The sequence below is a fragment of the Zonotrichia albicollis genome, chromosome 8 (assembly GCF_047830755.1).
Source record: "Zonotrichia albicollis isolate bZonAlb1 chromosome 8, bZonAlb1.hap1, whole genome shotgun sequence".
NCBI lineage: Eukaryota > Metazoa > Chordata > Aves > Passeriformes > Passerellidae > Zonotrichia > Zonotrichia albicollis.
Genome location: NC_133826.1, coordinates 23,432,816 through 23,459,892, shown reverse-complemented (window position 1 = coordinate 23,459,892; position 27,077 = coordinate 23,432,816). Strand labels below are relative to the sequence as shown.

General features: G+C 40.8%; 2 protein-coding genes across 3 annotated transcripts in view; one reads left to right on the top strand and one right to left on the bottom strand.

Moving 5' to 3' along the window:
• CDC73 (cell division cycle 73) overlaps positions 1-27,077 on the top strand; it is a 102,948-nt gene that overhangs the window by 35,807 nt on the left and 40,064 nt on the right. The window lies entirely within an intron of this gene.
• On the bottom strand, positions 17,547-26,753 carry LOC102066662 (beta-1,3-galactosyltransferase 2). 2 transcript variants are annotated; one of them, XM_005487068.4, is made up of 3 exons: positions 26,173-26,753; positions 23,018-23,251; positions 17,547-20,329 (listed from the first exon to the last, which is right to left on the bottom strand). In XM_005487068.4, exon 3 carries the CDS (start codon positions 20,195-20,197, stop codon positions 18,929-18,931), a length of 1,269 nt encoding a protein of 422 aa, XP_005487125.1. In that variant the 5' UTR covers positions 20,198-20,329; positions 23,018-23,251; positions 26,173-26,753; the 3' UTR covers positions 17,547-18,928. The 2 variants fall into 2 exon arrangements, with proteins under 2 accessions (XP_005487125.1, XP_005487124.1); XM_005487067.4 differs by lacking the exon at positions 23,018-23,251.

The window sequence follows — 27,077 nt, the reverse complement described above, 5'->3', positions numbered from 1 at the left end:
ATGGTACTTGAGGTAGGTACTTGTTTTTATTTGGTTTGTACATAATTTTTCACCGTAAGTATACTGCTCTGTAACTAATCCAGACATGCTCATTGGTCTCTTAGGGTTAAGGGCCAGGACATGACCATGAACTCAAAAAAATCTTTTAGCTGGAGAAATGGATGTTTCTCCAGAACAGTCTGCCAACAAACTAACACTGCTCTGGGGCAGCAGACAAGAAGGCTTTGTGTGTCTGTGTTACTCTAATGAGAGTGGATAAAATGCAACCAAGAGCTATTACTGTATTTTATATTTAAGGCCCACACAACAGTTTCAGTGGTTGGCATTTCATTGCCTCAGTTGTGTTTCAAATATTAAATTGCTTTCCCTTAAAGAGTTTTAGTGTAAATAGTGAAGCTGATACAGACCAAGAAAAATCGCATACAAATGCTGCTTTCAAAAAAATGTGTTAGGTTGAACAACGGTGCACTCATTTTCTTTGGGATTGTAAGTTGTGTACATCTGTGCCAAGATATCTGATTGTTGTACTGCATTGCACAGTAACTGCCTGGTTTGTTCCCTCTGATAGCTTTTCTTTCATGTTGGGGCTAAGAACTGCAAATTCAGCTAAAGACAGGGATGCTGTATCATCAGTCATGCCTCAGGAAGGTAGGCATTGCTGTGTGGCACCAGAGTGCTGCTGAACAAGAGGGAGCAGGAGCTGGAGCTGTGCAGCCTTGCCCCGAGCCAGTGCCTGTGTCCCTGCTGTCTTGGGTCTCTCCCACTGGGCAGCACTGACAGAACCAGAGGACACAGTCTCCAGCTACATCAGGGAAGGCATAAGTTGGATATTAGGAAGAAATTTTTCACTGAAAGGATAATAAAGTAGTGGGATGCTCTTCCCAGGGAGGTGGTAGAATCACCATCTCTGGATGTGTTCAAAAAAAGACTGGACATGGCACTTGGTGCTATAGCCTGGTTGAGGTGTTAGGGCATAGATTGGATTTGATGATCTTAGAGGTCTCTTCCAACCTCATTATTCTGTGATTCTGATTCTGAGAGGTTGGAATGGAGGAGTGCCAGACAGGAGAACCTAAAGCATTCCTGAGAATTCATGCAGTGATAGCTTTAGACATCCAGGAAGCTTCAGTTAAAAAGCTTGAGAGCCTCAGGCATGCTTGGTCTGAGCTCTGAGATGACCTCCTAGACCTGTCCTGATCCAAAGCTGCATGACAGAGTGTCTTGACAGCCCTGGGGGTATGCCCTGAGAAACTCATCTGCCATGCACACTGTGCACTAGGACTGGGATTGTTTGTAAATGTTTCAGGAGTCACTCTCATTTGGAAACCCAGCCCCAAATTAAACTGCCTAGGACACTTCATTTGTGTTCTTTGGGTTGAATGTCCGCCTTTACTTGAGTCCTGTATAGGATTCTGCTTAGATTCGTTTGTGTTTCTCAGGTCTTTGGGTTTGTGTGTAATAAGTTTTATACGGTGCTGCTCAGTGCTACCAACTGAACCTGAGCTACAGATTTTTATACTTTGTCCTAAGAGTTCTGAACAATCAGACATCATGCACTGCACAAGCTTATTTTAAACAACTAGGTCAACACCTGTCCTTCTACAAATTATCTCCAAGCATCTCCTGAATATCTAACAGCTGCATCTTCACCTGACAGTTTTGGGGAAAGAACAGCTCTGCTGTTATGTAGGGTTGTAATTTATTCCCACCTACTGAAGGTGGTGTGAAGGTCTTGCAGACCCAGTAGAAATGAGCATGTGTCAGATGGGGGATCAAAAAAATTCACTTGAACATACTTCGTCCTCCCTGCAGGTTATGAGGTAGTCATCCTCCTGTCTTGGAATTAGAGTTTTAGCAAAGTTTTGAAGGTTTCTAGCACACTTTGCATTTCATAATACAGTAACTGAATTGGGATTGCAATTAAAGAAGTTAACAATCTTCTGAGTAATTCATGTAACTGATGTGAGAACTGAGTCAAGATTTCCTTCTCTGGTCAGTTTTTGAGATTATACCATTGTCACTAGGCCATGTGACACTTTACTGCTTAGTTGTTTGCTTGTAATAGAGTAAGGTAGAATTCATTATTTGTGAAACAAGTTTTCTGCTTTTTCTACTTGGAGTACTTGCTTATAACTAACTTAGTGTCATAGTCATACCTTCTTCTGAGCTTGGAAAGTTGGGTAGCTTGTTACCTTAGCAATATCCATAGGAACAGCCTCAGAGCCCAGGCTCATGTACAACTCACTCATGCCATTTACTACTACCTAGTTAAACTAGAGCATTCTCCTTCATGATTTGTTTATAATTATTTTTATACATTCTGTGCTTAGTCCTTACTGTTGCCCTCTTTGAACACACTTAAGGATTGTTTTTTCAATTTGTGGACTGTATTCTGGTGTTCTTCTTTTAAAGGTCCTCTTCCTTTCCTCTTTCTTGCATTTGTGGATTTATTTTGTTGTTTAGTTGAGGTTTTTTTTCCCTTCTGTTGAATTCTTTCAGTATGTGGCTGGGAGTGTGTGATACCAGAGGGTGTTTCTATCTCCATGTGGCAGATTCTGTTCACAGGTACAGAGTTATTACAGCAGTGTGGTATGGGCAGGTGTTCTTCAGTCAGAATATGTAAGGCAAAGATAGTATTTTCTAAGTGCATTAGACCATTAAACCTGCAGAGCTCAGAACTTAGAATTTTCGAGGCAAGTGTTGATGAAATGCTGAGACAAGAGCCCTGGTTCTTGGCCCTTTGGGGGACGGATTAAAAGTGATGCCATTGGGAACTATTTCCAGGTAGTGCAACATAACCAATGAGAAGATCCAGTTAGAACAGCGAAATAGAACATATTTTTAAGATTTTTTGGCAGTTCCTTCTTGAACCATTTAAGAAGATAATTAATTAAGAGTGACTATATTTAGGTCTCAAAATTGGTGTGATGTTAGTGATCCATCTAAATGCAGGTGTTAATCTGCCCGTGTCCTTTGTGCAGCCACGCTGTTGCTGTTGAATCAGCATCCTCACTTTTAGGATGTCTGTAGGCAAAGTCCTGACTTACTGAGGTTTGCTCCTGGTGGTTCTGGCTAAGTCTGTTCAGTGCAGGCTTTCTCATGAGGTGAATGACTGCAAAGGCCAAATAATGAACTCTGCATTAGTTATGGCTCACTCACCTGGCATGGGGGCAGCAGTGCTCATTCCTCCTGGAGTGTACCTGTGCCTGTGGGCTGCTGGGCTGCCATCTGGAGCTGGATTTGTGCTTGCACTGAGCAATATGCTAGTGCTGACACCGCTCACATCACTGCTGCTGCAAGGGTGGCTCCTGGCTCTTGATTCGTCTCAAACTCAGCCGAGCTGAGGGAGTTGAGGTGAGATGTGTGTGTATGCAAGTGCCTGTGGGCAGGCACTGAATGATGCATTGGCTGGTTTAATTCTCATTCACCACTTTCTCTGTTGGCCCTCTTTGTTCCCAAAAGGCTTGTGGGATTTTCTGGAGATTTTTGGTTTGGGACTTTTCTAAGTAACACAAGCCTCATGCAAATAGGACTTAACACTGAAGAAGGTGATCTGGTAAAAAGAAATCTAGTTCCTTACCTTTGTGAATCAATAAATGTGTAGCCTAAATGCAAATTTCTTGGAGAGAAAAACATTTTTTATTTTCTTTTAAAATGTAAAAGGCTAACCTTGGATCTATGCATCTGTAGTACTTAACTGTTTTGAATAATGAGGGTTTGTCCAATGTACTTAAAACATCAAATCTGTCTAAGGCAGTTGGTAAATTGAAAGAAATTTATAAATAACTATGAGAACAGCTGTGTTTTTTACAAATACATCATTTAATTAGCTGGCCTATTGTTAAAAGTGACCCAGACCCCAAGTGGGAACAAGTTATAGAAGTTTTATGGAGAACAAAAAAAAAATCAGTAAAGCAAAAGGGACAGTGCTGGGAGTGTGGCAAAATGCCAGAGGCTTGTGCTCAAATGGTGTCTTTGCCTTTTATCCCCGTGGTATTGCACCAGCTTTATGCAAATTTACTTTTGGTTTTACGTAGTCTCACCCTGTGTCACTCTTTTTGGCACCAGTGTGGTTTCATCACTGTGGTTATCAGGGTCCTCACTGGATGAAGTTCTCATTTTAGGTTATGTCTCAGAAGTTTGGCTAGCAACAGTCTGTCCAATGCAAACTCATGAACCCACATTGCAGCACACCAAACCATGCTGTCCGCATGAAAACCAATTTCACAACTAGGCTATTGTAACAACATTAACCACATTATAACATAGATCATTATCTTACTATTAACAACATTATAGTATCAATTCAGATAATACTTTGTGAAATCCACTTCCCACTCACTTGTTCCTCACACCTATAAAACTCTTAGTTAGACTTCATACAACGTGAATATTAACAAAGCACGTTTTTATTTCATCTTACATTTCCATTGCATTTGGCACATTAAGGTTGGGGAAGTCCAACTATTCAGCTGGTTTGCTGCTTTAAGAAACTTAGGATATATTTTTGGAATTTAAATCTCTTCTTTTTTGGAATTTAAATCTCTTCCTTTCTGTCTCTCTATGAAGATATATGAGTCAGTTTTGTGCATGAGCAAGAGATGTGCTTTTAAAATTCAGTTCAAGTGCGAAGGAAAACTTGGTGTGACTAAGCAAAGTGATGTAGTGATGTGATAAGTTTGCTTGTAGTTAACTGTCAGTCTACTGGCTGTAAATTCATAGTACTTTTAATTTAGAATATTGTTAAAAATTCTAGGTTTCTTCAAATGGGGTGGATGTCTCCTTGTGCCCTTCCTTGGCCTGGAGGGAAGTGCAGCTGCTGAGTTTCAGATGGGAGATTTTGGGTGGCTTGGTGCTGCTGTTTTGAGGAGACACAGAGAAAGCACTGCCTGCCTTTCACTCCCTGGGAGCAGTAATTCGAGGGTTTAATTTCCCTGGCCAGCAATTTTCATAAAAGTTGACAAAGGCAATAACTTTTCTCCAGGTTTTATTGAAATTGGGAAGTAGTTTGGAACCGTACTGTGGGAGAAGGGAGGGAGTGTTACTGAAGCAGACTGAGAAGAGGTGGGGTTTGCTGAGGTGGGGAAAAAAGCAACTCTGCTTTTGCTTTAGCACAGGAGATTTGAGGGTGCTGCTATTATGCAGCACTGTCCATCAGCCCCGCTTCCCAATTACCTTTGGTGTAAATCAGGCAAACAGATTTACATATAACTGAAATAAAAATGGAAAACAGTCATCAGTAAAGCAGATAAGCCTGCCTGATTGTGTTTTATCATGGTTGCTAACTAACAAAAGACCTGTCGATGGAAAGGGCTTTATAATGATGTAAGACAAATATTTTGTAGCTAATAATACAGAGAATATATTAAAATAAACAGAACATATGCAGCTACCTCATCTGGGTCTATAAAAGCCATTCTGTTTTAGGGTGATGATGTGTGCTGTAGCAAATAATGATTTTTATAGTAGCTTTCATATGTATAATTATATCTGGAAAATAATGTCAGGAGAAAGCTTCCAAAAATATCTGGACATGAACAGCAGGTGAAATGCAGATTAAAGTAGTAAAATACATATTAAAATCCTAAATGGATTTTAATGCTGTATTAGAAATTAAAATCGAAAGGGACTCTGAATTGCCTGAATTTTACATCTGATTTTAAAGCGTGGGTTTATAGCTGGCTCAGATTTCAAAGGTGAAGTTGTAGTAAGTAAATCAACTTCCTTGTTCATAGCTGAAATCTTTGGAAAACTGTTTTTGCAGGTTTGTTACAGTTCCCATTCAGAATAATGAAAGTGCCTAATCAGGCAGTTGGCTCACCCAAGGTGAGCTAAATATTTAATATGGGTAGCTTGCATATGTGTGCTATTGTAGTGCACAACAAAACCACAGATTCAGTATGTCTCTTATATTCCTTCCCCTGGCAGGGCTCAGCAAGACTCTTAATGTCCTTTTATTTTCTTCTCTGGAAAGCTGCCTGCACATGGCTTGTAATGCCAAACACTCAATTGTAAGCCTTTGAAATATGAATGTGGGTATTAGATAATTTCAAAGAATGAGTACCATAACAGTAATCCATATGCAGGGAACATTTTATAGGTGGAAATTTGCAGCACACAGAAAATATTTTCAACTATTATTTTATTACTCCTTTATATGGAGCTGGGAGAAATAGAATATAAAAGGTAATAAATACTCAACATCCTCCAGGTTAAGATCCAGAATGGATTAAAGTTAAACACTAGGATAGTGTTACTAATATTAGTGTACTAATATTTGTGAAAGTTTTCAGTTATGAGTAAAAACCATACCTTTAAGGAAATAATGTATCTTTTTCTGATGCCTCTCCTAAGTGGAGTGGAAGTGATTGATTAACCTGACATTTAATCTTTGGCATGCTTCAGGGAGTTTCTGCCATATGTTCAGTAAAGTGGTGTTTCTTTAATGAAGTCATATTTAAACTGTGGTGAAATGCATAGGAATGTATTGATACTTAATAAATGTGGCATAACTAAAGAGAGCTCACAGCTTATGATGATTTTTTTCCCTCTCCTCCCCTCTCTCTTTCTTTTTTCTCCTTTAAACAAAAGACTGACTTTGGCTCAAATAAGCCTGGCCAGTTTTCTCTCCCACCACATTCCCCAGAAGGAAGCTAAATTAATTCTGTCCGTAAGAAGATTAAAAGCTGATGGGGTGGGCAGATGTTTGATTTTCTCAGGGGTGAAGGAAGTAGCATGAGCTTCTCTGGCAAGTCTGAAGATAATGGTGGTGGGAGGGAATGTTTTGCTTCTAGTTAAATTGCAGAAAGGCATTTATACCTTTCTGTAATACATTTCATGTGCTCTTGACATTATCTTGCTGGAAAAGTAAAGATGTATTCTGGGTTTATGTATTAGCAGTTCATTTACTCCAACACTGATTTGTAGTGAATCTGTTATGCTTCAGGATAAATGTAGGTGTTACTGTGAATTTTATTTGCTTTTTACTTCTTTGTTTTTCACTTTTAGATGTTTAAAACTCAGAGTTTTCTTACGTTATTTATATCTCAGTTAATTTTACATAGTTTAATTAGTTTTCAGTTCTTTTGCTTAATATTCTAGTATTTTTATTTTCTGTTGATAAAGCCCTGGCTGCAGTCTGGCTTACTCCTTATGACCAAGCTCCTGTTGGAGGAACTCATGGTGGACCCTGTGTGCTTTAGCAGAATTCTCTTCCTGGAATTAACTGATTCTTACCCCCTGGAGTCTCATCTCTCTGTGGCGGCCTCCAGCCTGGTGCTGTCCTGGGAGCTATAAAATAATTTAAAATGACAAGTTACTTGCTTTCTCATCTCTGCATCCTCCTGGTTTCCAGGCTTGTTAAGGGATTTTGTGACAAATAAATAGGTTTCTGGAGGTGCCTTTGTGCTCACACAAAATGCAATTATAAAAAAAATAGCTGTGTAAAGCTGTGGGGTGAAAAAAGCCTTCCCCATGTCTGAAACATGACCGTGGTTCTTCCTGGTAGTGTCTCTGTCAGTCAGTGCCCTTCAGGGCCTTGAAGACCTTGTGGAAATTCCTCCCTGAGTTCTGTTGTAGCACCTGAGCTCCCCAAAGCGGGATTTGTTTCAATGGGTTAAAATCTTAATTCATATTTCATTTGTAATGAAACGCATCAGGACTTTGCAGGGTAGAGCTGCTGCCACCTGAGCATGGCTGGGAGTCATTAGGAAGTTAAGAGGCTTCAATAATGGTCTGTGTTTTCCTGTTAAAGCAAGTACTTCATAGTTCTGCCATTCACAATCAACCTTTTCTCCTTAATACAATGGATGATGCAATCTAAAATGGCAATATACAAGTTTTCCTTAAGGCTATATCTAGATCAAGGCACTCAAGCAAATTAAAGCAAATTACCAAAGTGTTCAACATCAACATTCATAAGTTATAATGCATTAAATTGCCATTGGCTGGTGATGTCTTTAGGAATAAAATTAATTTAGTGAGCTGTATGTAGTTTAATTTCCTTGCTTTACAGTGAGTGAAGGCCAATTTACTCCTGCATTGGAAAGCTCACATGGGAATTCAGTGCATTTAAATTAATCTGTTTTGACTTCTCACCTTTCCTTGAATCTTGATAAACCTTCAGATCTTTGTTCTCCCATGAAGTTTGGGAGCAGCTTCCCCAGACTGTGATTGCTGTTCCTCTGCTTGCTGGGGTCCCATTCCTTAGGGCTGTGTGTAGCCTATATGGGATTACAGCTGTGATCTGCACCAGGAGCACAAATAAAATTCACTTGCTGCGCTTCACTGCAGCCACTGATGGCTGGGTTACACAGAGCCATGTGTTTATTAACTACCCTGCAGAGCCTGCATGTTTTCCACAAGGCACAGTTCAGGATCCTCTAGATGGACATCCAGCAGGAAATTCAAAACCTTCTAAGTTTTCCAGAATGCACTTGTTTTGTGTGTATTTATAGAGAGAGTTAAAGATTGTAAAGGTATTTTTAACTTTGGGTTTTATTTTGGTTGGCAAGCACAAGGGTAATTTGTTTTGCTTTCAGTTTTATGTTTGAGGTATTTAAGTTGAGAAAGGAATAGGAAATTAAATTGCTGTGGATGCTTAATAGGCTGTTTATTTTTGGCCATAGTCAGTGCTTTCACACTTTACCTCAATTGTCATTACACAAGAAAAAAAACTCATTTCCAGTACTTAAACTGATGAATTGAAGCCTACCACTTAAAAATTTGTCCACTTTTTTACTTCCATAAGCTCTTTAGGGCAGAATATTTTCTCTTTTAAGTGCTTGTCCTGCCTGTGTATTTCCCCTGAAGTATGAGTTTGTGGGTTTTGCATCTTTTATCTCCCTGTTTAATAGAAAGAGATGTACTGTGCAATACTTACTCAAGTGTCACAACTTCCAATGTTTGTAATTACTGTCCATTATTCTAAAGGATTTCTATTGGGTTTTAAAAATATTTTCCATTTAGTGCAGTTAGCAGCAGCCGAATAAATGTACTGATAATCTCTGCTCCCATCCTCCATGTGTGGAGGATGGTAGAGTCCTAGGTTACAACGTCCCTATAGCTGAATCTCTGTATATTTTTCAGTAAAATATATTGGCCTTATATTTATCAGTAAATGGGGAAACTTGGGTAATATTTTTGTGACTCATTGGCTAAATTTTACCAACTGCTTGGGGAGAGAGTATTGGTAGTAACAGATCCTAATCAACATTTATTTATATTTAGGTTTTTTTGAAACAAGTAACTTTAATTTGATCTAATATAATCTGATGCCACTGTTAAGAGTTGATCTGCAATATATGATGAGTTCTCTAAAGGACCAAGTGTTATTAGTAAGCTTAGAAAATGTTCTATAGAAAATTCAGAAACTGTAATTTGGTATTTATTAGAAACAGACAGGTTTGTGCCATCTCTGGGAGTCACTGGATTTTAAGGAGTTGGTGTTCATTTGTTCAGAAGGACTAGTTAGAAGTTTCTCTGAGAATGAATGTTTAATGTGTTTTTGAGGTGTTTGGATGAGGAGGGAGATTGTTATAGGGTTTGTACAGAAAATACTTCATTTTTCATATTGCATCTTGTGAAGACTTGCTTCTAGTGGGTTACAGCATATCTGATAAGTTGAGAAAACCTCTAGCTGTGAAGAGGTAGTTGTAAAAGAGAAATAGGACAACAAGAAAAAAAAGCTTTATTAGCTTTATTGACAGTTGGGGTTTTTTTTGGTTTTTTTTGCCTTCCCAAATCCAGGGACAAACAAATTCTTATCTGTATTGGCCACTGAAACAAATGAAATGCCAAATAATTTAGGTGGCTGTGGTGGGAGGCAGCCTTTTAATTTTTTTTTTTCCTATGGCAACACATCTCATTGTCATCATTTTTCACTTCAAGTAACTGACAAAGCCAGTGTGAAATATGTTCAGCAAATATGTAAAGCTATTTTTGCTCAAGTCTTAAAGTGTCACCAAAAAAAACCAAAACCACAAAAAGGAAATTGTCCAGCACCTTGGGTTACACAACTGAACATGATGAAGAGAATGAGGTTCAGCAAGGCCCTTCAGCAAATGCAGAAGGTGCTGCACTGGGCTAGGGCAGCCACAGGCTGGGAAGGACTGCAGGCAAGGACTTGGGGGTTCTGGTGGATGAAGAGCTGGGCATGAGCCAGCAGTGTGCACTGACAGCCCAGAGGGTGAGCTGAATCCTGGGCTGTGGCACAGGCAGGGTGGCCGAGGGGAAGGGAGGGACTGTTCCCTCCTGAGAGCCCACGTGCAGGGCCCATCCAGCTCTGCAGTGCCCTGCACAGGACAGGACAGCTGGGCTGGGGCTCTCAGAGCCGGTCCTGCAGGTGCTCCTGGGGCTGGGGCTGCTCTGCTCCAGGACAGACTGACAGCTGCAGAGGAGAGGGCTCCGAGGGGACCCACTGCAGCCTTCCTCAGAGAGGGAGAATGCCTTTTGACAAGGGCACGCAGTGACAGGACAACGGAGAACAGTTGAAATAAACTAAATGGGGAGATTCAGATTTCAATTAAATGTTGGGAAGAAATTCTTCCCTGAGGGGGTGGTGGGGCACTGGAACAGGGTGCCCAGACAAGCTGCGGAAGAAGTGTGCATCCTTTCAGAGTGTGAGCCTTGTCCAACTGCAATTTATGTTACATTTAAACTGGATTATAGCTGTGTGTGCTGAAATGGCTGCACTTGGAACTGGAGCAGAAGAACTATGCTGTGGTCTAGCCAGGATATATCATCCAGGGACTGCTTGCTGCAATTCCATTGTTGTGAGAAAAAGGAAACAACACTTAATGCTCCTGAGCATCTGTTGTGTCATGAACATGCTGTGATTTATCTGTTCCATGAGTAAATCAGGGTCTGATGAATTCAAGGACTATGTCAGTGCTTCAGGTGCTAATAGTATAAGTCCAGGAGAATATTGTGATAAGAAATGAGGGAAAAACCCACTCTATTCCATATAAAATATTTACAATGAAAAAAAAATAATACGAGGTTCGTAGGTGGTTTTTTTTTCTTACAGAATTGGAAGAGGTAAAACATTAATACTTCACTGGTTGTCATAAGAAGTCTCACAGGCAAAGCCCAAGTAGTGTTTCATAAAACTCTCAAATTATGGAATGTGTGCAGAAGATGCTACTTAACAAAAGTGTGCTCATGGGTGTAAATTCTTTTTAATGAATAGGAGGATGGGAAGCGAAGAAATGTCATTGTGTAGTTTATTCTAGTTTTTCCATTCTGCTCTTCTAGCATGAAATTTGGACAATAAATCATTCAAATTACTTAACTTCTTCTAGTGGAAAATATGAAGATGGTGGAAGGGGAAAAAAAGAAAATTAAAATGTTTGAGGGATCCAGGCAGTGCACTTGTTAATGACTAGGACAGCATTATATTTCATTCAGGCTTAGTGCCTCCAAACTGTTGTCACAGGGCTGTCATTCCTTTATTAACATTAATGAAAGCTGGATATCTAAAGTTGTTTGCAGCATCCACTTCTCAACTGAATTTTGGTTAGAAAAAGAAATCATACCTTTGATGGATGTAGCAAACAGATCTGCATGCTTTTTTAAAAGGGGATATTTCACAGCTGGATAGTAGGCAGTAGCGACTACAGCTTGTAACTCAGAAAAAAAAATTTTTTAGTAAAGTAAAAGAATTGTGATTATCTATCATTCTTGCCTAATTTTTTTTTTACCATTTTGAGAATTCATGGAACATATTAGATTTCTCAATCTGGATAACTTCCAAAATAGTTAAATCATGTAAAATTTGATCAAATAAAAGCAAACTGCTACATCAGGTTTTAAAGATGATTTCAGATTTGGAATACAGAATTTTGTCATGCCATAAATAGAGATGTTATTGAAAATACTTTACTGTTGAAGGTACTTCTATATAACAATAAGGTGATTTCTGGGGGTTTGCTGGATATTGGTTGGTTTTTGCTTTTTCCCTTTGGTGTACTTCACTGTAGGTACAGCACAAGCTTTGTAATTTGCTTTTTGAGCAATAGAGGTGTCAGTTGTTATCTCAGGTATGTATGGGTTATTTACCTTTATTTTAGAGTCTTGAGTAACATTAAGAGCACCTCTGAATTGTCTCATTTCTGTACATTTTTGGGACATAAAAATATTATCCTTTTCTGCACTAAAACCTAGTCAATAAAATACAACATTTTAGATTAGTTAAAGGTGATGCAATGGGAAATTGGTTCTCTTCATTCAGAAGGCTGGATAATTGAGCTGAGTTTTTATGGCAGCAAAAATCGATGTCTAGGTGGACTTTGAAAGAATGCCTATAAAAGGACTGGCATTTGCATTAAGTAGCAGCACTAAATTTTTGACTGAGTCACAGATGGTACTTTCCAGTGTTTCTTTTTTTGTTTTGTCATCTTGTATCAACCTGGATGTTGGGGCAAAACAGGTTGAAAATGTGACGTAAATTGATGCTTCTTTTGAAAGTGATGACAGTGACACAAATCCTGAATGAAACCTGCAAGATTGTATGTTATTCGTATTCTCAAAATAGTTCTTATGCAGGGTATGTTAAATATTTAGGAAAGGCAGTGAGGAAGGTTTTAGTTTCCTTCAGTGTCTTGTCTGGTATTTTATTAACAAAGGATTTCTTGTGGCAGTTGGTTTTTCTCGTTATACACTTTGAGCCTGATTGAGATGTGGGAGCACTTTGGCCTTTCCAGAAGAAAAGATGTGGTGAGGTTGTGGTTTTTCAAAAGCGTGAAGGGATTTGGTGGTTTTAGGATGGCATGGATGTTTTTAATTTTTAATTTCGTATAAAACTTTAAGAAGTGTTAACAGCAAAAGAACTGGGAGTACTTTACCTTCTGAAGATTTTTTTTGTGTTGAAAATATTTCTCTCTTAGATCTTTGCAAGCATGACTTTTTCTTGTGAAATCTGATTTTTTGTCATCTTGGGAAATTTTTAAAGATTTCACACTGTTTCCAGTATCTTAATCTTTTTTAGTTGAATACATTGCAAGACATTATCAAAGCTGGTATCCTTAAAATGTTAGGATGACAAACATGTTTCACACACTTCACTTTTTAATGAGGTAAAGAAAAAGAGACTTCTCCATTATGCCCACACTGAGCATCTGGGGGATCAGAGTGAGTGGTTCACAGAATATTCCTATTAAACAGTTGAAATGCCACTTATTATTAGCTAAAGCTAAATGGGCTAATAGGAGGTGGAGGCGTTTCTGTGATGCCCTTGTCCTCAGAGCACACTGTGGATTCCTCAGTGCCCTTTGGCCTCACTGAGGTACAACAGCTTGCAGTGTTTTGTTATTTAAAAAAGTGTGTAGTGGTTACAAACTGATAGAGATTGTATAGAAACACCAGTTTTTCCCTCCTCCTCTTTGCTTCAGCAAATGACATCTTGAAGGTCAGCAACAAGTCACTCCACCCTTCAGAAAGTGGGTTTTTTCCTCCAGCCTTGCCAGGCTAATGAAAGCCCTCTGAGAAAAATCCCATCAAAGATTTTAGCAGCCTTGACTTCTCCACCCCGGACACTGCTCAACTTAAACATTCACATGGAAACCTTTGAGAGTACATAAAGCTTTAAGCCACCAGCACTCCCTGGCTGGGGGGACTTTTTTTTTTTTTGAGTGGTAATTCAAGGTTACTGTCTTGGTCAGAACCTTTTGACCGAAAGCACAGTTTTGAGAAAAGTGAAGGGAATGGTTCACACCCTGTGGTTATAGAGCAGTTAGCTCATGAACCAAAATGCATCATAACTATCATTCAGTTAGTGTTATCAGGAAAACTGTCAGGTTTAAATGCTTAAGAGAGCTCTTGTAGCTGTTGCCATGGCAATATCAGAAAAGCAACGTGGTAATGTTCATCCATATCCCATATTCAGTTAAATTCCTTTGCAGTCTTTTAACTGTGAAAAGAAGGTACCATAATGTAGCAGGCTCTGTTTCTTTTGAGCTGGAACAAATGAAGGCTCAATTTAACTCTTTATGTGAAGATGAAATACAAATCCTAGGCACAAGTGATCTCATTTGCTTTGCTCTTGGTTTGCCATGTACTTTGTGTAAAGTACTCTCTGTGGAGTTACTGACCTGCTGTTCATGCCATGGTGTCATGACTTGGAATTTGGTTTGGGCTTTAAGAAACCACACACACTGCAGTCACAAATGAAATGTTTTGTTAGAAGAATGGATTTACCTCATATGTAAATCTTCCCTAAGTGCAGAAGTGTGGACACTTATGACTAGAATTCCAGATGCTGCTTTCTCATTTGGCCTCACTTTTGTAATGCTTTTCTCTGCCACTGAGCCTGCCCTGTGTTTCCAACCTGTGTGGTGTTGATCAGCTGTGCATTTTTAGTTTCACTCTTCTGTTTTCTGACATTCAAGCTCCTTTTTCACTGACGTGCTGCAAGAAGTTGTTTTCCAGAGCCCTCTCCCAGCCTCCTGCCCTGGAAAGCCTTTGCCTGCACTCTTGGTACAAAGCAGAGCCCATGTCCTGTCCTTGCTGACCTACATTTGCACAGTGCAGCATTTCAGAGCTGGTCATGCTGCTCCCCTGCCTCCCTCCTTCCCTGGGGCTGCCCCTAGACTGGCTGGGGAAGGGGAGGCAGGGCTGGGTGTGCTGGAGATGAGATCTGCAGGGAGAACAGCCAGTGCCATGTCCAGTACATGTGCTCAGCAAGGGGGGTGATACTGTGCCCCGAGTCACATCCTGCTCTGGAAGGACAATCTGAAATGAAAAGGACAATAATGCTTTTCACTGAGAGGTGCAGTTCTCACAGTGTAACTGAGTGATTGTCCAATATTTGCTTATTTGTGCTATTTGACAGCAAAAGAGGGATTGAGAAATAGCATCTGAAATTGGGAAAATATGGCAACAACAAGTGATGTTTTTGCAAATCAGTTACAAGCCTGTTCTTTCCAGAAGCACAAATGGAAGAAGCAGGAGCTCCTATATTAGCATCTTTCCCCTCCCTTTCATTTCCTCCTGGGAAGTTTCCATGCATTGCAATGAGCATTCCTTCAAGGGAAAAGGTTTTCTTGCCCTGTGGGATTATGTAGGTATTTTAGATTGATGTGTGATTAGGGACTGTGTTAACACATCAGGAAAATAAGTGGGAAGAGGGAGGCAGTCTAAAGTAATGGCCTTTAGGTGCTTCCCTCCCCTCCAGTGCCTGATTTAGCCTGGGCTTGGAGAGAGTTAATGCATGTCTTAACATGTTGATATATTCTGAAAATATTTTGTAAATGAGGACTGACACGTTTAATATCACTGCACTGCAAAGAAAAGCAGGTTCTAAATTGCTGTTTTAGTAAGGTTAACCTGAAAAGCAGTCTGTCTCATCTCTTCTAGATCACTGCCATCCCATAATTTAAGTTTATAAATTTAAGTGAAGATCTTAGTGGGCACTGAATTTTCTCGCAGAACAACCACTGATGCTTGGAAGTACCTTGACATGTAATTTTTAAAATTTAGAACAACTGCAAACTTTACCCATGAAAGATTTCTCAGTGACTGGGGATGGGATCAGTTCTGCTGCACCAAAAACTGTAGTTGCACATTTTGCATTGTCTATTCTATGGGTGTGGGATGTGCAAATATCTCACACCACTGATTTGATTGGAGACATGAAAGGAACAGTTCTGTTGTTCAATAACAACTTTTTTTTTGAAGTACTTCCTTTTGGTCCTATAGTATCCAGGCGCAAATCTTTGTTAAGCTGGAAGTTAAATAAATATGGGAAAATGCTGGAATTCCAATTTCTGGTTCTTGTTACCAGGCCAACTTTTCTAAGATTTGTTTTTTGCCAGAATATTGGTGCTGAGGATGCCACGATTTTTTTCTCCCATCATAACTTTTGAGCCATTATGACTTTTTATATTTGTTTTCAACCTGAAGCAGACATACAGAGAAGTAAAAACATTTATGCAAGTATTATACAAACTCTTGTACTTCTGTATTCAATGAATAGTTACATCTTTTTTTACTGCATTGCAGACATGTTAGAATTTTTAGCTACAAGTTTGTGTGGTGTTGCTAATGAAAAATGCTTTTTTTTCTTGCTGTATGGGGAAAGGAAGTGAGAGAACTTGTCCAAGCTTTTAATGATATAATTAATTATTGCACTATTTTTAACATGAACTGTTTTTATATTCTAGTAGAGTGAGCAAATAGCTTAAACACAAGCTAGAAAACAGTAAAACATTCAGAGAAAAGAATGTAGAGTGTTCATTCTGTAATTGCATATTTCATCATACAAAATTATTCCCTTTTGTTTCTGAAAGCTTTGCAACAAACTGGGTAAGAAAACAGTACTTGGATGCAAATGATTTTAGTAGCCTTTGACCATCTTGATAAGGATTCAAGTATATTTATAGAGTGGTTTCAACTTACACCCAAACGTTAATATAAATTTAAAAAATCACATTGGACCCTTTAAAAGGGCATTAAGAATGGCTTTTTATTTAGCATTCTGGTGCTCCTCACTAGTCCTGTGAGTAGCAGGAGGTTTGGTATGCTGAACTCATGGGCACTGTGCTGTGGTTCTGCCAAGCTTGAGCAGATCAACATCGTGTTGGAGCTCCAAAGCCCAGCACCCAAGAGGTGGTTTGGCTGCCAAACTTGATGATTCCAGTGCCAAACTATTTAAGGTTTAGTATTAACCTCTTGGACTACACCCAGGAGCCAGAAGAGCATTTAGGACTAGCCAGAGTTGGTAAAATCAAGTGCATCACAGTGGAGCTGGAAAGTGCCAAGGGCTGGGAGCAGGCTGAAGTCCTCTGCAGGAGGCTGGAGTGTGTCCTGGGCCACTTATGGCATTGGACATGTTCCAGACTTCAGTCCCCTGGTTCCTCAGCAGCTGGTTCCCACACCCACTCTGGGGTCTGGAGCTAGCACTGCAGGGTAGAGCCTGCTCCAGTGCCCTTCTGCCAGGTGCCTCCAGCTGGGAGCCAGCAGCACATGGAGTGGGGAGACCTGCCCTGGGGGCTGAGAGCACACTCCCAAACATCTGTCCTGGGCAGCTCTTCACATGAATGCCAGCAGGCATCGTGTAAACCCAGTGTATGAACTTTCAGTTTAGTCAGAGAAATCTCTGCAGAAGAGAGTTAATGCTTTTACTGGTGTTTGTTTTCCCCAAAAGCAGACATTTATATTACTTCAGGTGTGATGAAAATGCAGAAATTTACAATTAGCACACCCCAAATACAACAGAGGAAAAAATTTAGTGGAAGATCACCAAAAAATGGTGTTGAGCAAATTCCCATCTCCACCTTCCAGAGGACCTGCTGAAATTGCTTCAAAGGTGCATCCAGGGCCTTGCAGTCTGTTCACATGTGAGAGTTGCTGCAGACAGACAGCCCAAGAGCTGCTGAGAATGGTCAGTACTATGATTTGTCTTCTCATTACAAAGGAGAAAACCCTGCTGTGATCTCTGCACTGTGCATGAAAACCAGGGTTCAAGGACTAGGGAACACTAGAAAAATCTAGTAATGCTAAAGTTAGAAATTTCTTTCTTCCTGAGCAGCTTTCCCAGAAAAAGTAAAATCTTAAGACCATAAATATAATCAATTTTATTAAATAATAAAAGTACATCAAATATTTGTATTTTCTCCAATTAATAAGTCCCAGTCAAACAGAAAACTAATTGCAGTTTGATCATTTGCTGATGATCAGAGGTGGGTATTGCTTACCCTGGCACTGTGACAAGCAGTAATAACCTGAATTTGATACAACTCTGCTGTAACAGCTGGAAAATAAGCTTTAAAAGTTCTGTTTGTTAGAAAACTGCAAACCTGTAAATAGATTTAACCCAATTCTCTCAAATTATTTTCAGTGATACGTGTTGTGACTTTAAATTGCTTAGGCTTTGTTTCTGCCCATCTTGTTGGCTGGAACTCTCAATCTTATTGTGATCTAGTTTTCCCCACCTATAAACTCAGGCGTAGGGCTTAATTTTCTCCAGCAGATGTGCTTTCACTTGGCTGAGCCTTGCTTTTTGTCAGACAGGAAAGAGCAAAACAACATGTTTGATTAATTTTCTCCTGCTTTGCAAAAAATTTTGTCAAGAATGGTGCAAGACTGGAACTTATGTTTTACATTTCTCATCAGCCTCTGAGTTACCTTGAAGTTACGTAGGGAAATTAATAGCAGATCCAATGAATTTGCATGAAGGTTCCAAGTGGAATCAATGTTACTTGGCACCAGATCTTAGGAGCTTGTCTTGTTATTTCTAGAGAATGGAGTAACTTTCAGTCAGCTCTTTGTGGACTGAAAGTTGCATCCAGAACACCACTTGCATTTCTGACGGCAATGTACAAAGCAGCTTTGCAACATTGATTTCATTTATCTCTCCGTCCAAACCAAATAAGCAAACTTTTGAAAACTGGACCTACTTCAAGGGAGTACATTCTTAGTGCTTTAGAATTTATTGGTATGTCTTACTAAGTCGTGACATTGCTAAATGTGTGATACATTAAAGTTGTATAATAATTGTCATGTGGTATTTGAAGGTAAAACTGATCTGCCCTTTGTGCATTTCCTTAGTTTTTAATTTTCCATTTTATAGCAGTTCTGGATAATAAGAAATTACATGGAAGAGAACTGGAGCTATGAATGCACTCCTTAAAATAAAAAATTTAGTGTGGAAAATATGCTCAATTACATTTTACTGGCACATGAATCAGCAATTGTACCACCTAAGTGTGCATGCTTATTATTGCATGTTAACACAGAAATCCTTATATGCCATCTTGTCTTTTTTATTAATCTCGAATTCGCTGGGAAAACCGTTTGGTTATAATTTCATCATATTCAAGAGCTAGAATTTTCTTTTTTTAACTTAAAAAAATAATTTCCCTCCTGCCCTGTGTGCTGGGCTCAGAGCTGGGGCTGCTGGGTGTCCCTGTTTCTGTACACGAGCCGCAGGCCCTCAGTGCAGCCTGCGGTGGCGGAACCTGCCGGCCTTGTCTTTGGCCGCGTTGGCGCAGGCGTTGTGCTTGTTCTGCTGCAGGTGGTTCCAGTATTTGATCAGCTCGCTGGGTTGGAACTGATGGGAGGTAATTAGGTGGCTGTATTTACAGCTGGAATAAGAAACTCGCCAGTGATTGAAGACAAACTCGTTGGGTGGGGGCATGGGGTCAATCCGCAGCTTGGCGAGACAGATCCCCACGTACACGTCCTCTAAGTGTAAACGTCTGATGCTTAAGGAGACCTTAAAGATCTTTTCTGCTAAGTCTCCAGAGAAAACATAACCAGTTCCAGAGCAAAATACAGGGTAACGTTCACTTGGATACAAATCAGGTGGCATATACCACTTGCTATCCTTGTTCCTATTAGGTGCATAACCTCTCATTAAATAACCTGTAAAATACTTGTGCCTCGGAGGAAGTTCTGGTTTCAGAAGCTTGTGTATTAAATACTCAGTATTGACAAACATATCACTATCAGTTTTCATAACATACGGAACATGTGGACAGTAGGTTGCAACCCAGTTCATTCCCATCAGAGTTTTTATAGTTAAATTATAGTAGGTGTCGAAGTATTCTTGTTGAATGATGTCGTGGTACTGTCTGCTTTCCTCAAGGATGGTTCTCTGGAGGTATCCATCTACCTTGGTGCTTAAGCCCAACAAAAAAATCCGCACGATTTGGATGCCAGGTGTCAGGCTCTCGTTGCCCCAGGTCTGTCGAATTGCTTGTCTGGCCTCCACCTGGCCTGGCTCTGCAGCTATGAGCAGTATTAGAAAAGGGGTTTTTTCCTGGCACTTGTCAGGCTCGTTGATGACATATCTGAAATGATAGGAAGTTGGATGCCCAGTGCCTTTCTCATTGTAAATACTCCCATTGGCACTGAGGGTGTTTTCCAAACCGGTGACTCCCTGTGGGGACAGATCCGTGTTGTTGGGGTTGGTGACTGTCGGAGGCCGCAGTGTCTGAGGCACAGCATCTCTCCACACGTTCCTTAGAGAGCTGTGGTTGGTCTCGCTTTTTGTAGATCTAAATCCTCGGATGGTGTAAGACATGGGGTTTTCTCTGAATCCAGCCTTGCCTGGCAGCCAGTCGTGGTGGTTAAAGAACAGAAACATGGCAAAAAGAAACACCAGAGAGACCAGGCCAATGAGATGGGTGCGAAACAGAGACCTTTTGGTATTCCAGGTCATCTTTGCCAAGCAGCAGTGCCGTCTTCTCCACTGCAGCATGTTGTAAGGATCCAGTGATGGGATATGAGACAATGCTCAAGGAAAAGGCTTTTCCAATTGGTTTAGAATCCACTGCTATTCTTTGGTATTCATTTTCCTTTGAGTTGAGCAATCGTCTGCAAATGGCTCGCTCTGCAAAGAATTAAAAAAAAAAAATCAGAAATCTTTCATTTTACACGCTCGTAATAGAAACGGTTACAAATAGAAACTAGATATAAACATAAAATTGAGTTAAATTTACTTTTTCAAAGAACAGCCCATGTCAATGGAAATAAGATTTGACTGAGGCTAAAAGCCAACCTTGTTTTATGATTTAACTTGATTTGTTAGCTTTTAAAAATGCTTTTTGCTTGGTAAAAGTTTCAACAAACATCCTGGATACCAAAGATAAAGAGGCAAAAAAAAAAAATGGATCATGTTAGCAGGAAAAAGTGTGAAGCAGATGTAAATAGCTTCATATCCATGGCTGTGAAATCCTTGTAGAGTGTTTGAGAAGGACTGAATGAGAAAGCCTTGCTGGCAGATGGAAGGTTTAATGGCATTAATTAAAATTGATTTGACATGCAGAGGCTAGGGTGGCTGACAGTTTTCCAGCCCTTTTTGCAGACAGCCGTGCCTGGTGGTGGGACAGACGGCGATGGCAGAGCTGTGTTAGTCACAGGACACTGCCTGGCGTGGCTCCACCAGCCCCACTGTGCAAGGAAGGGCACTGAGAAGATGCACCTGTCAAAATTCATTTTCAGGGTCCAGTAACCTCACTGCACAGCCCTCAGATGCTAGTGCAGGATAACGTTCCTGGTCACTTCTCAGGCACCTTTAACCTTCTACTCTGCATTGGAGGAAAACATTGAATGGAGCACTGGGCTGTGGTGCCAGCCTCAGAGGCAGCTGAATTCAAATTAAGCTCTTGATGTTGAGTAGACAGAGATCTTGGGTAGTGATCGTGTTAACAGGAAATAAAATTGCTCAGGACTAAGTTCCTGGCCAACTATCTGATGATCATGATACTGGGTTGGGTTTTTCCCCCCTCTATAAAAGTGTATGTAAGTACTGCCCATAGCAGTTGGAAATTTCAAGTACTCTGACCAGCAGCTGTAGCTGTAGGAAAAAGTGCCAAAGTAGTCTGTGCTTAATTTTCTCTTAAATTTTTGTTCATATTCAGCAGCAGAGTCAATATGGCAGCTTCATGATGCTGCATATTAAAAGCTGATCACAGAATCACAGAAATTCTAGGTTGGAAGAGACCTTTAAGATCATCAAGTCCAACCCATGTTCTAACACCTCAACTAGATCATGGCACCAAGTGCCACATCCAGTCTTTTTTTAAACTCTTCAAGGGATGGTGACTCTACCACCTCCCTGGGTAGATGATTCCAGTGATATTTTGTACCCGGGCCCCAGGGAGGCAACAGACTTCCCTGTGGGATGGGTCTGGTCGACAGATGGGGCCCTCAGTTCCCTTCAGGAGGGAATCACCTACTATGATTACCCTTCTTTTCTTCTTGATGCCAGAGGTAGTGATCCGTCTTGCAGATGAATCACAACTGGGGGGTTTACTGGGCAGGCAATTCTCTCCTAAATCATCTAGTTGGGTCTCTCTATCCAGGATCTCATACCTATTCTGAAGTGGTACTTGGCTGGATGATGGGGAGGGGGAGGACTTTTTGCTATTACCTCCCCGAATGGGGACCCGTTTCCACTCCTCTTCATCTACCAGGTGTCCTTCTGTTACCTGAGAGCGGGAAGCATATAAGTCCTCAGTCTCTTGGTCAGAAGCCTCCCTTAAAGAAGGTAGGGCTGAACTCCACCAGTCTATTTCCCTTTCACTTTGCCTGATACTCCTTAACCTTTCGACTTCGTCCCTAAGATAAGCCACCAGTGAACGGAGGTCATTCACTTGTTCACAGCGCAGGCAGGACTCCTCCACAACACTCCCTGATGCCACTGATAAGCTCAAACACTCTGGACATGGATGGGTCTGTACAGCCACATCCTTTTTGGAGGGCCTGACTTGGTCACTTATACCAGCCACAGCTTTTGACCGTGTAGAAACCATTACTGACAAACACCTCAAAAATAACCAGGCAGCAGAAAGACCTCAAACAATACAGAGCACTCCTTACTAGCAAGAAAGCTGGCAACCCTGCCTTCTTGACCTGCCTGCGCGAACTGCCTTGTATACTCCCCATAGACTCACCACAACCCTTTTTGCCCACTCCGGGTCGCCGCGCTCCCCAGACACCTCTTATGATCAGCTACTCAGCAGCAACTGAGGAAGCTCCACCCTCTGCTCCTCTCTGACTCGCAATGCACTCGGCACACCTGCTCAACGATCTATTATATACTTCAGCCACTCAGCACCAACTGAGGAAGCTCCACCCTCTGCTCCTCTCTGACTCAATGCAATCACATCATCTTGTAAATGAACTTTCACTGTACAATAGCAATTCGTTTGTGATTTTCAATTTGCTCTAATTTATTCCTGGGCCCTAGGGGCTTGTATAGGAAAAAAGGATGACAGTTGAACAAGAGTCCATAGAAAATGCTGTTCCTAATAGAAATATGCGATTTATTAATTGCTTTGCTATCTTCTTAAACCAATATTTGGACTAATTTGTGCATTTAAAAACCAAGTGATATGTTACATGGGAAATTACAGAGTTTAACTCGCCGTAAGAGAGTAATTTGAGATGTCAATCGAATAATAGGGTATTAAGCTGTATGTGTGTGATGCAACATTGAGTTGCCCTGTTCACCAAAGGGAATATTTGTGTTTCAGAAGGGTGGGGAGAGGGTACACCTGATGTTTGTTTTACTCACTGCCGGGATCTTTACCGTCACCCTCCAGATGAGCGGGAGCCGCCTCTCGGCCCGTGACCCCGCCAGGGGGCGACGCTGCGCGCCCGGTGTGACGCGGGACGGCGCGCCGGGGTCCTGCGGGAGCGGCCGAAAGGCCCAGGGCGCTCCGGCGGCCTTCGTGCCTTTGGCTTTAAAATCTGATTTTCTTATTTAGCTGTTCGGGGCTGATGCCGCTTCCCGGAGACTCAGGTGTGTCTGTAAAAATCATAAACCCTTGTGTCTAAACTAGTACAGGAATTAATCTGATACTCCATGCTTGTGCTGCTTTTACCTGAATATTGTTTTTATGTAAAAGAAAATAAGCTCCAAACGTATGAGACTCGTGTTTATGTGACCATTTGCACCTGCTTTTCCCTGCTGGAGAAACAGAAGCTTCCCCTCAGAACTCATAATTGTTAGTTTGTCTGCAGTGTGCAGTGAGTTGGAGAAGAACGCTGAGCTATTGGGGAATATCTGTGTATAAGCAAACAGAAATGTCACTTCAAAGGATAACCCCGATGTCACGGCAGTTCATTGTTTGATTGGAGGGTGACAGTGGGAATGTTTGGTTAATTATTGTTCCATTGCATGCATTCAGTTTAAGAAGAAAATCAAACCCAGAATTTCACCACTGTGGAGCAGCAGCTAGAACTCAGATTTATTTTGTCACACTGAATTGTTCCACTAATAAAACTACAGTCATTAGGTGGAAATACTTAATCAAAAAGTGCACTGCACTACTAATCTTTGTTTAATCTGAGGTAGTGTTTTGATGAGCACCTACTTGGATAAGGCAAGAGGCAAAAGTGAGAATCTTAAGTTATATAAATATTTGTGTAAACTGACAGGGGTTTGCAGGTGCTGTTTCTCCCTGATGCACCGATGTCCCAGCACAGGCATTTCCAATCGCCAAATCCTTTCTTTATTAGGCTGCATGCTTACATAATGCATATGAAAATAAGTTTTACAGTGAGGAACAGAAGACATTTTAAGAGAGTCATATTTCCTTGATATTTTTTTATGTAGTTGTTTGATTTTTCAAGGTAGGAGTGCCTTAGAAAATCTGTCTCTGTTTGCTCTTTAAAAAGGCATTTCGTGAATAGGGAAAGCACCCACATTTGTATTTCAGCTTCATAGAGCTATTGACTGGAAAAACCCAAATAACGTGGGCTGATTTTCTTTCCAGTTGTGTGTGAAACATTTCAAAATATAAAGTGAGGTGTTAAGCATTGAAAAGACAGCAACAACAATGGCCCCTTTGGAAAAAATACTACATGCTAGGGTGTCTTGTTTAAAAACAATGTATAAAACTGTCAATAGATATTAAACCAACCATCTAGTTCTATAATAAAAATATTATTTTCTCTTATTTAATTAGGGTTAGAGCATTAGGTTTTTTTTGCCCAAATACTTAAAATTCCATTTGACAGAATGGTTATGAGTAGGCACCAACTATTGACAGTAGATAAGAAAACCTAAGTACAGCAGAGGGTCTCTACAACACTCACCTTGTCCTCGGGGAGTGTGTTGTAGCATGTAACTGCATTTTGGAGATGTTATTTGTGATAATGCTGCTTCATTTTTGGCACCTGGCAGTGCAGTCACTGATGCATTATCAAATGCCAAATACATAAACTGTGAATGCCTCTTGAATTTTTATTTGTGGTCTGTGCTCTGCTGGTGTTTTGGTTCCTGGTACTTGCAGTTCTGCTCTATAATTACAGCTTTGAAAATTGAAGCATTCGACTTCCTATTCACACGTCTTGGATTTTCATATTTTGATTAGCTGTGTGGGCAAACTCTTAAATTAGAGAGAAGAGTTCAAAAGGCAGCCAGAGTCTGTATTCTGATGAACAGCAGTTGCATATTGGGCCTCATTTAATGTGCCTGGCTTCCCTTATGAGCTCCATTAATCTTCTGCACAAAACAGTATTTGGGATAAGGTTTGATGTGCAGCTTTTTAAATGCCTGATACCAATGTCTTACATTAACCAGGTGTGCTTCTCCTGGAGTGTTGCCTAAAGATACATTTTTTGTTGTTGTTTTAAAAGTTCTCTCAAGTGACTTTATATTCTAAATGTCTTAAAACTGATTTGAAACTGGTGTCTGATGTATGCTGCATCCCTTGCTTTGTGAACTCCTTCCAGCTGTTTTGTTTCATGTTGGCATTGCCTTGGGCAAAGAAAGCACATTTATATTGACATGTAATGATTTATTACAGCTTATTGGAAGATTCTGCAGATAAGCACTTTCTTTATGTGGTGTATTGAATTGCTATAGATTTAGGTCTTAAATTTGTCTTGCAAATATTCACCTTTCCTTTTGTCACGAGTGACAAAGTATTTAAATTTCAACAAAAAATAGGAATGAATGGCAATTAGATGGAATGTCATTTTACAATCCAAGTTAAACAGTCAATGTTTTAATATTAAACAGAAATTGCAGTGATGGCAGGAGATAAGTTACGTGCTTACCATTTTGAGTGTGCAGTGTTTGAAGGTTTCCTTTTGGGATGTCAGGGAGCCTGATGTTACTTGTAAATCGTGGTGCCTGATTGCACTGCTGATGGTTTAAATCATGCCCAGTCTTTAGCACGCTCCCAATTTCTGCTTGGCTGCTAGTGCCCTTGTGACATTTTGCTTTTGTTTGGGGGGCAGAAAAGCAAGTGTAAAAAGGGCTGAGGGGACTTCTAAGATAATGTCTTTTGACTGTGTGGTCTGTTTTGATGGTTCAGTGCTCTCGATATGTCACATTATGGCCATTTTACCATGCTTTAAGATTACTTCAGATTAGGATTAATTCTGACCTAGTTCGAGAGGATTTCTAACTGGTTTTTCTGTATTGGAGGGGTTTGAGTTTTTAATTTCTCAGTTAAAAGCAATCATTACGGGAACTCCATTATCCCTTTAATCCTTCCTCTCCAGCCACAGCAGCCTTGGCAGACTGTGAGCACCGCATTTAGTCAGTGGAAGGGAGTGACATTGTGCTGGGGGAGAGCAAAACCTGCTAGAATTCTTTCTCCCTGCTCCGAGACGCTGTTATCTCAGGGCTCTGCAAATTAGGAGCGATCATTATCTGCAATGGTCGAAAAGGTAACAGACAAGCGAACGAATATCACACACAAGGGTTTGACATACCTTCCTTGGTCAGGCCATTTATGGTGCAGGATTATACCCACAGAAAATAGTTTGGGCACGCCATCACTTCAGCAAAAAAGATGCTCTCGACCATGCGCACATCCCCCAGCAGCAGCAGCAGCAGCCCTGCTTCCTGCGCCCGCCGCGCTCGGAATCCGCTCTGTCCATCTGTCTGTCCGTGGCCGTGTTACCTTCCCGGCTGGCCGGCGGCGTCCTTGGCTCGGGGCTCGCTGTTCATGCTGCAGACAAAGGACGGGAGCCGGGGCTGCTCTCACAGCCGCTGCCTCGCGGCTCGGACAATGCGGGGCTGTGCTCTGCTCTCCCCAGGATCCATATTCCTGCTGGAAATGTTCGCGGGGAGCGCCTCACTTGGCTTCGGTAATAGGAGCTCCCTCTGCTCCTTCCTTCATTGTTGCTAGGCAGTAATAGAAATGGTTTGGAGCTGTTTTAACTCGGAATTGTGGTGTATAAAATCCATTCCGTAGTTCTCGAGCTGCTGCACAGGCAGGCAGCAGTTTAAATGTGGGCTTTGACAGATGCTGTCTTCTGACAGAGCAGAATTTAACGTCACTGCTTGGCTGAGTCCCACGTGATTGTTTGCATTCATTTTGACTCAACCCGAAGGCAGACAGGAAGCTTTACAGGCTCCTGCTCTTATTTGATAAATGATACGTACTCAGTTCGTGCACACTGATAGGTGAATAGTATCAAAATTGTATGTTCATTAAGTGGAAAATTGAGGGGTTTTACAGATTGTTTTCACTTTTCCTCGACCGTGCAACTTAGATTCTCTAGGAGATTTTTGATGCTAGATGTTTTAGTACCGTATTCCAAAAGCTGTTCTGCAGTGCAAGGGAATTAAAAGCATTTAAATGCTGAAGCTTGATTTAACCCATTTGTCTCTC

Bases quoted from the DNA above. Each gene is read 5' to 3' on its own strand.
- LOC102066662 (XM_005487068.4), bottom strand. From the start codon at position 20,197: ATGCTGCAGTGGAGAAGACGGCACTGCTGCTTGGCAAAGATGACCTGG.